The following is a 15,590-nucleotide window of genomic DNA, read 5'->3' on the forward strand; positions in this document are numbered from 1 at the left end:
CAATATGGAATACTCTTCCGCAAGCAGTTATTCAAACTTTGTTTCACTCCACGCAGAGTCGTGTAACAGCTCTTATTGCGGCGCGTGGTGGCCACACAAAATATTAATTTCTACCGCTTTTTATTGTTTGTTTGGTTTAAAAATGTAATCACTTATTTGTACTATTACCACTTAACTGTGTATTAAACTTCATTCAACTATGATGCTTCCTTCATGGTGGTGCAATTTTCACAAACAGGAGTGTATTTCCAATGCAGCAGGCGGAACAAACATTATCCTTATGCCATACGGAGACAAAAACAAGGGGGGCAGTTTTAAGCAAACAACGAAAGAAAAGAAACAGTGAACACAAAACAAAACAGGCAAACACAAGAACAAAATAAAAATCAAGAGTTCAAATTGTTCAACAAGTCCCTGGCCTCCCAGTAACGGGAGGAAATACAGGTCTGTGATAGGACAGAACAGACGGGGAGGTGATCGGCATCCATCGATGCACCACTGCGGCAGAGGGGGCAGACATGGCTTTCCACAATCCGAACTTTGCTAAGATGGGCATATAAGCAATCGTGCCTGGTCGCGAGACGAAAGGCTGCAACAGCATTGCCTCTTGGACAATCAGGGATGTTCAAAAGGTTGTCTCTCCACGGTTTCACCTTCATACGATATTTTAATGATGACTCATGAGTCACCTTAAGTGCTTGCTTTATCATAGACAAAGAGGACTTATAGCTAGCAAGGTTATTTGGGGCTTGATAGACAGAACAGCTCTTTTTGGCCCACGCATCAGCTTTTTCGTTGCCAGGTATACCGCAATGCGAGGGGATCCATCGTAATACAATCATCTTATGCTTTTCGCGCAACCCTCTCATTAAGGATCTACTCTGCATCACGGACAGTTTCTTGAGTGTAGTTGGCAATGGCGAGAATTGCAGCTTGTGAATCCAAGAAAATTATAGCCTGTTCAGCAGCAGAGGGGCGAGCATCCAAATGAGCCAGAGCTACTCTAATTGCCTCAACCTGGCCATCGAATGCTGACTTGGCCATTCCCAGTGAAATATAATGAGCAAAATGTTCACAATGAATACCAGCTCCGGCTACACCATCCATCTCAAGCTTTGATCCATCAGTAAATAATGTGTACAGCCATGCTTCAGGAGGAGCCGGACTTCACAACAAATTACGGTGCAGTTAGAAAAGTGAAGCAACGCACGCCAAATTGCCAGCCCAACTGGCACACGATAACAACAACAACGAGTCATCAGTTTAAAAGCGTAGTCCATTTTGCTTAAATTCAGCCTTAAAATTAGTTAGTTAAATTTTATTAACAAAATTAACTTTATAATTACCATTATTTTTCATTCGCAACTCCAATAATCCATAGGGGGCGCTGCAGCCACTTTCTAATGACGAATGAAAAGGTAAAACAAAAAAATGCCGTAACTTATAACTTGCTTTGACGCTTAATGAATGTCAGTAATTTTTCATCGTGGTTGCGGGAAGCTTTCTTTGCTATTCCTCTGAAATTACATTACACCACAAACTGTTTGAAGCCTGTAATTTACCCCAAAGGAAACACGTGTTACAGTATGTTTTACTTTTTTTGGCAGTATTGTTAATCACCGCAAGGTAGCGTATTCGAACTCTGGAGTTGCGAGTTGCTTTTGGCAAAAATTAAAAAGCTAATTTCAAGTATTGTTCAGTTTTCTCGCTGTTTGTAATCTATTTTCTTCATTAAGTTAGACGATTTTGTTGTTTTTGTATGCTTAAGTGAGGCGCAGAAAAAACGTGAAGGTGAAGTAACAGTTGTAAATAAATAAATAAATAAATAAATAAATAAATATATATATATATATATATATATATATATATATATATATATATATATATATATATATATATATATATATATATATATATATATATATATATATAAATAAAAGATTCACTTCTGTCCTGCGTCTTTACGACACACAATTCTTGTTTTAAAACAACCTTTCTCCATCAGTTAATCAAATGAAACTCTTATCAAACAAAGACCTTACTTTTGTTCGATGTTGAAAAGTATCTACTCTTCTGGGAAGGACACCAAAAGGCTTTCGAAGTACATCCCTCTCTGTGTTATAGTAGATAAATTAGATTTCCAATCCGCAATTAGAACGAAAGTGAATGCGAGAGCGAGCAATCCAAAATGACTAGGTCATTCGCGTCACGCAAGTTCTATTTCATACATTTATGTGTCATTTGCCGGATCCGGTATTCTTGTAAAGTAGTTTGGCGCATCGACCGCCTAATATTTGCTCTGGGATAACAATTCGTAATGCGGGCCCAAGTTGTGAATGAATTTCGATCACCGATACTATACTATGAAGATAATAAGACATGGTATTCAATTCACCAACGAAATAGCTTTGTTATTTGAGACAGCAAATTTTCTATTCAATTCGAAGAAACGATAGTTCCATATTTAAAACTTGCTATAACTTTAATTTGAAACTGGATTATATGTACGTTAAACGAGCTGATGTGTGCGTCACATGACTTCCTTTTACTCCAATTTAAAGATAGTAATAGTGCCTCAGAGTAATCAAAGAAACACTTTAAATATTTTCACCCCAAGATTGTTGGAAACCGAAGCAAAGAAAACGTTTTATACAGATAAATTTTCGCAATATTGGCAGTTTTAATGTGATTCAATAGTTAACTCTCTAAAATTGGCCAAATTGAAACCAGATTAAAAAAAAAAAAAAAAAAAAAAAACCCGCCGAATTCGTCGCCAAGTTGGCGACAAAACTTGGCAACCAAAAGTTTAGCGATAGTTTGTCAAGTGTTTGCAAATTATAACACCGCTTGAGTTTACATTGAAATTAACAATGATTTTACCTTCAAAAGGTGTGAAAGACCTCCTTTGGAACGGCCAAATGCAACCAAAAGAGAAGGTGCACAACTAGACCGCACTTGTAGTCTATGTACCAAATTTCAACTTTCTAGGACATCGTTCTTGAGTTATGCGAGATACATACACACATACGCACATACGCACATTCATCGTGTATACGGACGTCAATAGAAAACTCGTTGTAATTAACTCGGCGATAGTCAAAATGGATTCTTCAGGTGTCTATACGTTCTTAGGCATGAATCCACGTTTGGTCGGGTTGAAAAAAAAAAAAAAAAAAAAATCGATATTCATTTGGGGGTGAGCAAAATGGAAATTAAGGCCAATTTTTGAGTAACATTTTTTTCGCGAATACATTACTTCCATTTTTGTAAAAGGAAGTAAAAATGTGTAAAAGGACGGCACATTTCGAAACTTAACATCGACGGCAGACGAACATTCGAATAACCACGATTCCTATTCCTATTCAGAGTCACAACTGACTACAACTGTATTTATGTCGAGGACTGCATACTAAGTGCCTTGCCTCCATTATTTTATATACCGATAGATGGCAGCACCATCACCGGATCGAACAGTTAATGAGAATTTAGAACTAGTACAGGAGCTAATAGCTACCTGGTACTAGCTCCCCCAGAGGTATCGTTTCACTTGGAGGACATTGAGACCACGAGCATATTTAACGTCGCCCAGTCCCCTTTAATGACGACGGTGGGTCTTCGACCATCGAGGTTCGAACTCAGGACCCTCCGGCCCCGAATCCGACACTCTACCGCTCGGGCTACCACGGCCCTAGCCACGATTCAATACAGCAATATCTTTTTGTAGGAATCTCAGTGCTGCCAACACGAAGTTAGAAAACTATCTGGTGCTCGTCACACACGGATTCGTTGAAGAGAATGCATGCTTGTGGATAAACTTACCTTTTCCAAATTTTCAAATCTATGCTGCCGAGGAAGGTAAACGGCAGTATCTGCAGAAATGAGTTTTTGAGATATTTGAAGAATTTCGTTTTGTGTGTGTGGATTCAATACTGATAATAGGAAAATTTTGGAATTAGATGTTTTTTTTTCCAAATTTTCGTTAACTTTTTTGGTATCCAACTCAGAAATATTTAGATAGTTAACAGCACTGTTTGAATTTAATATTCAAGTAAAAAGTAATCTTTTGTGATAAAAAATGCAGTTACTGCCCTTTTCTGCCCACGGCAATATGTATTTAATTCTTCAAGGACCATAAGCTTAGCAGTAGAGTATGACGACGCAAGTAACACGCATGTCAAGTTTTAAGCATGTTCGTTTACTAGATTTTGAGTAAATAAATGAAACATATGTGTGTATATGGTCCACATCAGAGTTGCAAAATTACAACATTTTACGAAATTTGGTTAACTTCTATGTTATTCAACTCAGAAATATTTAAATAATGAATGGCACTATTTACATTTAATATTCAAGTAAAAAGTAATGTTTTGTGATAAAAAATGCAGTTGCTGCCCTCTTCTTCCCACGGCAATATGTATTTAATTCTTCAAGGACCATAAGCTAAGCAGTGGAGAATGACGACGTAAATAATATGTGTGTCATGTTTTATGCATATTTTTTTCAGTAGATTTTGAGTAAATGAATAGGACGTATATGTGTGTATATATATTATGGTTCATTAGAGATACAAAATTACAACATTTTACAAAATTTGCTTAACTTTTTTGTTATCCAACTCAGAAATATTCAGATGATTAATGGCACTATTTACATTTAGTATTCAAGTAAAAAGTCATCTTTTGTAAAAAATAGAAAGAAAAAGAAAAATGCAGGACAGTATGAAAGCGCTCTTTTCAATCCTATCATTTCATTTGCGCTGTTCTCAAAAAAAAAAAAAAAAAAAAAAACAGAATCAAGCCCTCCTGCATTCATTTGAACTTTGACGTTTTGTGAACTCAATATATGTCTATTATATCTATAAATCTGTTTTCTTATTTTCCTCTTATAGTTTCGCTCAGTATTAGAAGAAATTCAATGAGATTCAAAAATAGCGGTAAAAAATAGTTGTTCGTTACTACAAAGTCTAAAGCGTCCTCTATCGGCATTTTTTGACTACATGTTAGAAATTAATCTTCAAGAAAATACTGATAAAAAGACTAATTTTAGCGAAAATCGCAAACGAATCGATCAATTTTTCCGTTTTGGAGCAACTAAAACTTTTGCGAGGAAGGGACAAAGCCAAGATTACATAAAAATAAATACAGTGTAACTAGCTTATACCGAGAACCCGGATTTAGCGAGGAAATCAGAAAAACTTGGTACAATGCTGTCTATGCGGGAGCATAACTCGCTTTTAAGGAGCAAACTCCTCTTTAAGCGAGCAACATTTTTGTGATTCCTAAAATTTCTATTGACTTCCGGCTCAGCTTATCCTTTTTACTTCCTTTTACGAAAAAAGGAAGTATTGTATTCGCGAAAAAATTTTCACTCAAAAAACAGCCTTAATTTCCATTTTTCTCACCCCTGAATGAATGTTGAGTTTTTTTTTTCGACCCGACCACACGTGGATGCCTAGAAACGTACAGAACCCTGAAATATCCATTTTGACGACCCCCGAGTTAATTACAACGAATTTTCTCGTGACGTCTGTATGTGCGTATGTGTGTATGTGTGTATGTATCTCGCATAACTCATAAACGGTATGTCCTAGAAAGTTGAAATTTGGTACGTAGATTCCTAGTGGGATCTAGTTGTGCACCTTCTCTTTTGGTTAATTTTGGATGTTCCTAGGGGGGTCTTTTGCTACTTTTTAGGGGGAAATCAGTGTTAATTTCGATGTAAACTTAAGTGGTGTTATAATTTGTCGGACACTTGGCGATATATTGCCAGTCTTTTGGTCGCCAAGTTTTGTCGCCAACTTGTCGACAAATTTGGCAATTTTTTTTAAAAATTTGGTTTTAATTTGGCCACTGTTGGTGATATTTGGAGAGTAAACAATTGAATCACATTAAAATTGCCAATAATGTGGTAGTGACATTAAATTGGAGTAAAAGGAAGTCATGTGATGCACATTTCAGCTCGTTTTGTTAAATTTTCTTTAATATTCCAAAGTCAACCAAAGTTAGTAATAAATCATAAATCCTGAGAACAAGCGATTATAGCATTTTTTTTTTAGATTGTTTTAATTTGTGGAATAAAGAAACATTTACAAATTATGTACAGGGTGTTTCTGAACTCTTGGGCAAAAATTTAAGGCAGGATAGTACACATCCGGACAAACAATATAATGGCAAAAATAAGGGGATAATAAAGGAGATAGGCGCCATTAAAGATTAGAATCCAAAATTTCAAATGATAATGAAAAACGGAAAAATTTTTCGATTCGTTTGCGATTTTCGCTAAAATTATTCTTTTTATCAGTATTTTCTTGAAGATACATTTTGAACATGTAGTTAAAAAATGCCGATAGAGGGCGCTTTAGACTTTGGAGTAATGAACTACTATTTGTTACCGCTATTTTTGAGTCTCATTGAATTTTTTCTAATACTTGGACTTAAAACCAGGGCATAATTTCCCAATGGGCAGAGTAGGCAGTTGCCTAGGGAGGCAAAATTTTCAGGGGCGGCAAATTTTGCTTAAATCACACATTTTTTAAATAACTCTTTTTATTCTTGAAAGTAAAGTATTAGCATTCTTACATTTTTTACAGAGGCAATTTCTTCTTGTAATTTGAAAATGATTACTTTCACACATCTTATGAAAATCCAATTTTTTTTTGAATCATGGTAATTGATCAGCCTAAAATAGTGCTTTAAGTCGAAAAGCGGGTGCCTATTTCAGAAAGTATCGTTGCGTTTATCCAGAAGTCGCAACAAGATTGAAGTTTGGCTAAGATTTTTAGTGCTATACTAATATTCATTCAGTACTGGCTTCTTGAGTGATTGACATTTATTTTCTTTTTTACATTATTAATATTTAATTTTTTTTTAAATGTTAATACTAAGTCTCGGAGGCAAGCGAAAATGAGTGACGAGATAAAATGGTTGACTGATTTTAAATAAAGGAAACATGCTAAATTAAAGACCAAAGAACAAAAAAAGAGTCTTTAAAATATTTTTAAACGCGATATATTTTTTTCAAATGGGCAGTTTTCAAAAGCAGAAACTTTGGACTTATTGCAAAGTAATCCAGATACAATTTACTAATGAAAAACCATCGAACAGTGAGGAGTGGTAAGAACACAAGTGAGTGAACGTAATAACAGAAGATATTGTTCAAATCGTTGATTCGCAGATGAAAAAAAGCAAGATTAAGCTGCTGTTATAAATAAAGGTGACAACTTATAAGATTCAACTATATTGTAGATATTAAATAACAAAGCTAGAGTTTCGATTTCAAAACACAGTTTTGATCAAAAGAACACTAATACGTATCTTTTGAAAAAAAGCAACTGAACTAATTCGAAATGTAATCCGTTTTTTTTTCCTTTTTTCTAAAACCAAAATGTCTTTTTGCGCAAACATGAAAGAAACAACAAAGAAGTTAGTTATTTTTTTCTTAAAATAAAGATGCTGTCTTATGTGAAACATACTAACATCCTTAGCACTTGAGACAAAACTCGATTACTCTTTAACTTCCCATTTTCTATCATTATATTTTCACTTATAGGTCTAACTCATCATTTTTCAGTAATTCATCTACGTTGCCATTGTAAGGAAATGTTTTAAAACTTCAAATAATGAAAGAGAACATGTTTTATGAAACTGCGGGCCATGAAAAAATAATAACTTTGCTCTGTTAATTTATATTTGTAAAATATACAAATTGTAAATATTATTTTAATTGGTCGAAAGTGAATCGTTTGATAAACTGCCCAAGAGCAGTACTTGAGCCATGAGCAATGCATAAAATTAAATAATATAAACAGAAGCACATCGAACTAAAATATTTGGGAGGAGGAAAACTCTAATTTTACCGAATGATAAAATACAAGCTTACACGCATATCATGCAAGCAAGAATGCATCAAATAATATTCTTTTAACATAATCGAAACCAGCTAACAGTCAAATTCAAAATCAAAAATACTTATTATGTAAGAAAGCTATTTTTAAAGCAATATTCAAAACTTAAAATGGCATCAAATAATAATTTTTTAAACATCAGTCAAATATGCAACATCTAATGAGTACATAACATCTAATGAGAAGGAACGTTAGGTATCATTAAAAAAAAACTGTTAAAAAAAGAAAAAAGAATATGTTGCAATATTATGTCCAAATTTTCCGAAACGTCAGCAAAATTTGGCGAATAAGGAATTTTTTGGGAGATCGCTGTGACTTCCCATCGGGGCGGCCCTGAATATGAAACGTCATCATTTTTTCATAACCTTGACAGTTTAAATTTCGGGAGCACTTTTTTGCGGGTTTTTCAGTTTTTTCTTCTTTTACAGGTGGCAGATTTCAAATCTGCCTTGGGGCGGCATGGAGCTAAATTCGGCCCTGACTTAATCTTAAATTTTGAATTGTTGGAAGAGATTAAGTAGCGAAAACTGCTTTCAAAGGTGGAAACACGCTTTGTCGCAAAAAAAAAAAAAAAAAAATGTGTGCATCAAGAATAAATTGAGATGCAACCAACAAACTCGGCAGGAATCTAGTTCGGTAAGAGATGATTTAAATTTCGCCGCCAGTGACGAAAAGTTAAGCGCGCTATACGCATACAAGATACGCAGATAGGTACGATTGAAAGTGTGAAAGCTTGTGTCAAAAGGCATTTCAAACGAAACTGTCGAGTTGTAAGGACGCTATTGTGACTAGGACGACCTTTTAGAGGTATTCGAACAATTGTTGGACTTCAGAGGGACGTACAGTAGGTTTTAGAGAAGCAGGTTGGTTGTACGCGCGTATCTGCTGCTACTTCGGTCGGAGCGTGGTTGTAGCTTCGTGTAGGTAAAAATATATGAATCATTCCATTGCGGTCGGTTAAGGCATTCTAGAAGCAGAAATGAGGTCGAAGATCGCACATCATAAGCGTAGTCACTACCCTACCAAGAAGGTAGCTAACATTAGTTCTATGCCGTTTAACACCTTCAAGAAACTGGTGGTATCAAGAAAAGCAATCCTGAGGAGACTGAAAGACACTGGTATCTCGAACTGGCATCCGTTGCGATGGATTAGACTTTCGTCAATTGGATTTTCTCAGCACATGATTAGCTGAGTTGTGATAGACAAGAGGCATGTCATCTTCAACGATGAATCCCGATTTAATCCCAGTGGTCATAGGTAACCTATTGCACTCCATACCACGCCGAGTTTTGTCTTGTATAGCTGTTAGAAGAGGCTATACATCTAACGATTTTGTAACCTTTACTGCGTCATAACTTCTTAATAAAGCATCTTTTCTTCTGAATTTGTAATCACCTCCGTATCTTGTCATAGGCCACATCCGTTTTAAGTTTCGTAAAGATCGCTCGTTTCCTTCTCGGTTAATGTTTTTTTTTTTTTTTTTTGTGACAGAGTGTATTTCAATATCTGAACACAGTTCAATTTGCGCTACTTAATCTCTGATTTTAAGCTGAAAATTTAAGTTTAAGTCAAAATCAAATTAAATTAAAAAATAGCGGTTAAAAATAGTTGTTCGTTTCTCCAAAGTCTAAAGCGCCCTCCATCGGCATTTTTTTAAACTACATCTTAAAAAATTTATTCTCAAGAAAATACTGATAAAAAGAAAAATTTTAGGGAAAACCGCAAACGAATAGACCAATTTTTCCGTTTTCTAATGATCATTTGAAATTTTGGACCTCTAAACTTTAATGGCACCTATCTCCTTCCGAAGACATTTAGGACCCTTATTTTTGCCATTATATTGTTCGTAATGATATGTTCTATCAGCCCTTAAAGTTTTGTCCAAGACATCAGAAACATCCAGTATGTTTGTATCTGTGTATTCTTCAAATACAATGGCATAAGAACAGGCATTCAGACAGTTCTAAGAGAAGTAACGAACTTATTTGGTATTTTATAGTGATTAGAAAGAAGAAAAAAACCAGCTATAATGAATTTGTACGATTTTTTTTCCCCACGAACTATCTTTTTAAGAGCACTCGGTTACAACTAGCATAAATAGCGGTCCCTTTGTGCTCGCTATAAAGGAGTTCGACTGTACTTATTACAATGTAATTTATTTAAAAAGTTTTTGAATGTAACACTTTATGTACCTTGGAAACTGAAAGCGCTATTAACGAGTTTTGAGTAATAGGCTTTTTGAGTGATAAGCATATCAAACAGAATGTTTCAATAATGCCTACTTTTTAAACCTTAAGGAAAACAGCAGCTTTATAAAATACCACTGTTAAATAAATCATATCTACTGGTATTCGCAGTTTTTATTGACTTATATATCTAAAAATCTTCGCTGAAATGTTTTTTCAAGCATCGAAAAATGATTGCGATGGCAATCTTAAAACGGTTTTTATATGCCTTGGTCACGAAGCGAAGGAGACTGAAAACGTATGGCATTTTTTAAAAGCTATCAGACGCAAGTTACAGTGAATGCAAAAGTAGTTTAGCCATAAAGTGAGCTTTGAAGAAAATTTAAAAAGGATCAAAGTGATATTATTCCGGTAGAAAGAATACGAAATCTCTGCATTTACTGCTGATGGTGTAAGGCACGAGAGTTTTTATACTGTAGTTTGTCTAAAACGATGGAATTTAAATGACATTTCCTTGGAGAGAGAACGTAAGAGTAATTCATTGTTGCTCTTTTAATATTCGAAACATGACTGGTGATTCGAAAATTTGTATTCACCTACTATTATCCATGTTGAATCAAAGTATATATATATATATATATATATATATATATATATATATGATCAGCGCAGTGGAAGATTTTTATCTTTGGTGGAAAGCAATTGGCAAATATATAAAGTTATCGTTGAAAAGATGGGACCGCTAATCGGTCAGAGTTCACTTCGCTCTCTGATCGGCTGCATTACAGGAACGTGGTGGCTTGGCGACATTGGCCATAACAATACAAATGCGTGATTACTTGTTTACTACTGTTAATGTAATGTATTGCATCTTTTGTTCATTTGGTGAAATATTTTAAATTGCAAAGAATTGTTTTTTGGTTCTAAAAGAGTGTTTAGTCATTTTAGTTGAAGAACTTGATTATTTTACAACCGAAGGGGGGTGGGTGATTTTCGCTTATTCAGGGAACTGTTTTTACATTTATCAATTTTTAAAAGCGATATCCATTCGATTTTTTTTCCTTTTTCATATGGGGAACGTTGCAGCGGGATTTCCCGTTTTTTCTACATGGGTATTTTGTTTTTTATATTTAATATCTGAGGATGATTTTTATCCTTTGAGTATGGCTGAAGGAACAAACCATACTATAATGATCTTTCTCTCTATCTCTATGAACCTGTCTCTATGAAGATCTATCAAGTGCGCGAGAAAAAATAGTTGATAAAACAACTGCTCTATGAGCACTGGATAAATCAAGTTGTAATGAATATACGAATTCTGACACCAAGCAGCTTAAAACATTTTCTATTTACTAATTTTTTTCAACAAAATGCTTCAAACACTAGATAGTTTATTGAAATTTTTCAACTTTTCAATTTACAAAGTCTGAACAGAACAACGTCTGTCGGGTCCTCTAGTAACAAAATAAATCAATAAATCAGTCTTTGATGTTCTACGTACAGGAAATTTATACAATTTTCAGAAATAACTACATTTGTGTAAAACGAAATTTTAAGTGTTTTTAAGTAAAAAAACAAATAAAACTATGGACCTTTTTTAATAACTTGACCTAGACGCATTTGGGAATTGCCGTCCCGAGGTCAAAGCAATAAGGGAGTGTTTGAAATTAATGGTCCCTTATTTATTTTGAACGAATGTCAAACATAGGAAAAGATAATGGTTTTTAGTTTTTTTCAAATTTTTTTAAAGAGAAAATCGCTTCTAGGTCTAAGTGTGAACCTAATTTTGAGTAAAATATTCACCCCATTATATGGAGTGTGGAAGAGGGTTTCCGCCCCTTCCCCAAGAAATTGCTCAAATTTGAAGTCTTAAAAATGAATTTTAGCTTCATATTTTTCAAAAACTAGCAATTTCATCTTGGGTGTCACCCCCCAGACGGGTGACAGCCAGGGAGAATCGCCCTCTCGTCCCCCTGTAGCAACGCCCCTGCCCAAATTTATGCACGTTCGTCCATTAAACAAGTGCAATAATATTTTGTGGTATATATTGCATGAAACTTAGCTTCACATATTTCCTCTATTTATACAGTCTCTCGAAATGATCAATTTCTGTATAACTCAATAGTTGGTTCTTTTATGGATGTTTCAATGTATATAAATCAATTTACAACTAGAAACGTTTTATCTTCCTCTTCAGACTCAGTGGTGAAATCTTCCAGTAAATTCACCGTGAACAAAAAATCGTTACGTACTCAGAATAAATCTCTTTCTTCAAAACAACAATTTATATTCCCCTCAAAATTCCGAATAAGAACGGGTCTTTGTCCTATTGTCATCCTATTCCCTTTGTTATCTTGAAACCCAAAGTATAATATCTAAAAAGCTGGGGCTCAATCGGAAGTTTCTTCCAATCCTTACTGACAAGTGAAATCTATCAAGCCAAAATACCGAAAATCTTTCTGTACGAAAAATATAGTTGTTTATGCATTTATCTTTTCCCTTCTGTCGCAAAAAAATATCAGTTGATTTCGAAATCCTTCCGTTTAGAATATATGACGCAGGGATGGAGACTATATTTAGTGTTTGCAAATATGCAATCGTTTCTGAGACCAAAAAATTTTGCTTCAGTTTTCAATTTAGAAAAATTGGAACTCACGCTGTTAAAAAAAAAAAAATCCGAACTTTTACCGTAAAATCCTATTTTACTGCAAAATTTTACGGTGGAAGAAACGAAAGTTAAAAAAAAAAAAAGTTACATGAGAGCAGTGGGTTTGCTCTCGGGACCTTCGTATCGCAGCCGAATTCGCTGACCACCATACCAGTTGCATTGCAGTCCAGTCAATGACTGCTTAAAAACAGGGTTGTAGCGTGCGTGTAACATGTGATAATGTTTGACTTCAGAATAATGTTAGAGGTAGTTAGTAAGTAAACATACTAAAAGTCTCCACCCCTAGGGGTTGCGCTAAAGGTGGGTGGGGGGGGGGGGGGAAGGAAATTTCGGGTTTTATGCGAAAATGTCGGAAACGGTTTAAAAAATGCCCTTAAAATGAAAACTCAAGTTAAATACACTTCCTATGACACTGTTTCTACACATATTTGTCAAATTTCCAATAATTTTCCTGGTATATGTTATGAAAAATAGATGATTTTCGGAAAAATTCTCTCTTTTTGTCAAACATTTGCTCCTAGTGCCTCCCAGGATCAGTATTCGTGAAAATTTGTTACTGACAAAGTTGAAGAGTTTTAAATTTCCTTTAATTTGATATGCTATTTTGTTATATTTTATTCAACCAATCAAAAGTTACAGAATTTCTAACTCGCACTTTCAGGGCAAAAAATGGGACACTTCCCAATCACAAATTTTAAACTGACTTGAGAGGATCGCGCAGTTCCTCTTTCCTCAATGACTTCGACAATCCTGGTGGACAATAAAGAAGTATTTGTGGATTACTACAACATCAATGATGTTTAAGGGGAGTGTATACCAACATGTATACCTTGTATACATGTTGTATGATTTTAGTTTTCTATACATTTTGACAGCAGAATGTGGTGATCAGTTGGGGATTTGGCTATCAAAAGAACTAGGAGGACTTCCTCTCAAACTATAGGGTAAGTTCTCCAATACGCGGTCACAAGTACATAAAACTGCTTATAAATAGAATAAACTGAAAATCGGATTTGATGCATCCCTAGATTCCTTTATCTGTCCCCAATCATCACCCAATAACAGTGAAGTTGTAAGTACTGTTTATTAAGTAGTAATGAGTCATTTTATTTTAAATGGTGCGCTCATCATCCTAGTTTGCAATTTTGCTTGTTTTTCTGTTAAGAAGGCGCATCCTCTTTAAATGTTAAGTACCCTTCTGTGTTTTCGTTCTACTGTAACTTTGTTGTTATATATGTTTTACTGGTTTGTATAGCATAACTTTTCAATTAAAAAACAAACTCCTTCGTGGCCGATCACTCGGTACTGAATTCTTATGCATTTCCAATCGTGGGTCATGGTAGATTGACCACTGGTTCTATACTGTTTGGCTTATCTACGCAGTAGTCGACTGCGTACTTAAGTAAGGATTTTCTAATGTTCAATTGATAGTAATTAAAATAAAGTTTTAGCACAGCGGAAATTTAACTTTTTTGAGTAAAAATTCTCTTTCTAACGTTGTTTCTTCAAAAGAAAATGTTTAAATTTTGTGCTTCAACTTTTTAAAAAAAAGTGAACTTTCATCATTTTACTGCTTCTAATGTTGGTTTTAGTTTAGAATTCTCAAAAACAGGGTTGAAAACAGGTTGTAAATTCAATCTTTCGTTGCGTTTAGAATATAAGATCTTATACTCACCTTGTCATTACCAAATTGTAATTTATCGAGATTTTCTTTAAAAAATCAAATCATGATACGTTGATGAAACAGATAAAAAAAATAATCTGATTTCAATTAGTATTTCATCGGCAATAAATAAACATAATTCCCATTGTAAGGAATTAAGATGTAATTCTTCAATAGTTACGTAAGCTCAAATTATTTTAATGAGCATTAAACGTATTATTATTTTTTCTATTCTCATTTTTCTGAACTATTTGCTTCTCGAAGAAACTTGTATTCTATTTGTACTAATTATTCCAAATGTTGGTACCACTTTTTATCACTGCTTCTAACCAAACATTTAACTCATTGGGTTTTCTTCACAAGGGAATCAAAATTTACTTCTTGTTTAAAAGTATGCTGAATTTGTTTTAAAATAATATGTTTTCACAGTTGCATTACGTTGCTGCCCACTCCATTTTAGTTTATTCATTGTTTTTTAATATTCTTGTTAAAGCTGCAAGATTATTTTCATGACATCCCCTATTTCTCAATTTCAACTTATCGACATACAGGCCGTCATTTGGGCAATCAGGGGAGGGAGGGCAACTGGCATTCTGTATTTTAAAAACCAAATTTAAATATGCATTTTTGCTTGTATTTTGATTATTATTTCCTATAAAATGCATTGAATTCATACACTTTGCTCCCCCCCCCCGCCCAGAAAAACTTTGAAAATACGGACCTGCCACCATAATTCGTCTTACTCCAGTTCGTTAACAACAAAAGTGGTGGAGAGCGGGGCTAGAAGTTCGTTTTTTAAACAAGCTCAAAATTAGTTATGAAAACGTAGTTCTAGAATTATTATTCTGGAATTAAAATAGAGTAATATATGCCCCTATGATGAAACAACTATTTTTTGTGTAGTATTTCGAACGATTTTTTTAAAATTAATTTTATATTACCAAAAGTCGAGAAGGAACAACTTGCCCCTTCTTGGGACTAGTTGTTCCGACATCAACACGACGATGTGAAACGATGATGATTTCGAGATGAACATTGTTTCGAGACAAATAATTTGTCAAAGTTAAAATAGTATCTGGTGTACAAATAAGTTTTAAAGGATTTTCAAGAGATGGCATCACTGGTATTCAATCGGAACGGACAATGTTGCAGCTAACTTCATTTTATAAC

The 15,590-nt window shown here is 34.4% G+C and overlaps 1 protein-coding gene across 1 annotated transcript; it reads right to left on the reverse strand.

Moving 5' to 3' along the window:
• Nucleotides 1-386: 386 nt before the first annotated feature.
• LOC129222476 (uncharacterized) lies at nucleotides 387-14,440 on the reverse strand. The gene is given in 3 exon segments (XM_054856990.1): nucleotides 387-900; nucleotides 902-1,165; nucleotides 14,433-14,440. Coding segments are annotated over 3 exon segments (786 nt in total).
• Nucleotides 14,441-15,590: the final 1,150 nt, after the last annotated feature.

The sequence above is a fragment of the Uloborus diversus genome, chromosome 5 (genome assembly GCF_026930045.1).
Source record: "Uloborus diversus isolate 005 chromosome 5, Udiv.v.3.1, whole genome shotgun sequence".
NCBI lineage: Eukaryota > Metazoa > Arthropoda > Arachnida > Araneae > Uloboridae > Uloborus > Uloborus diversus.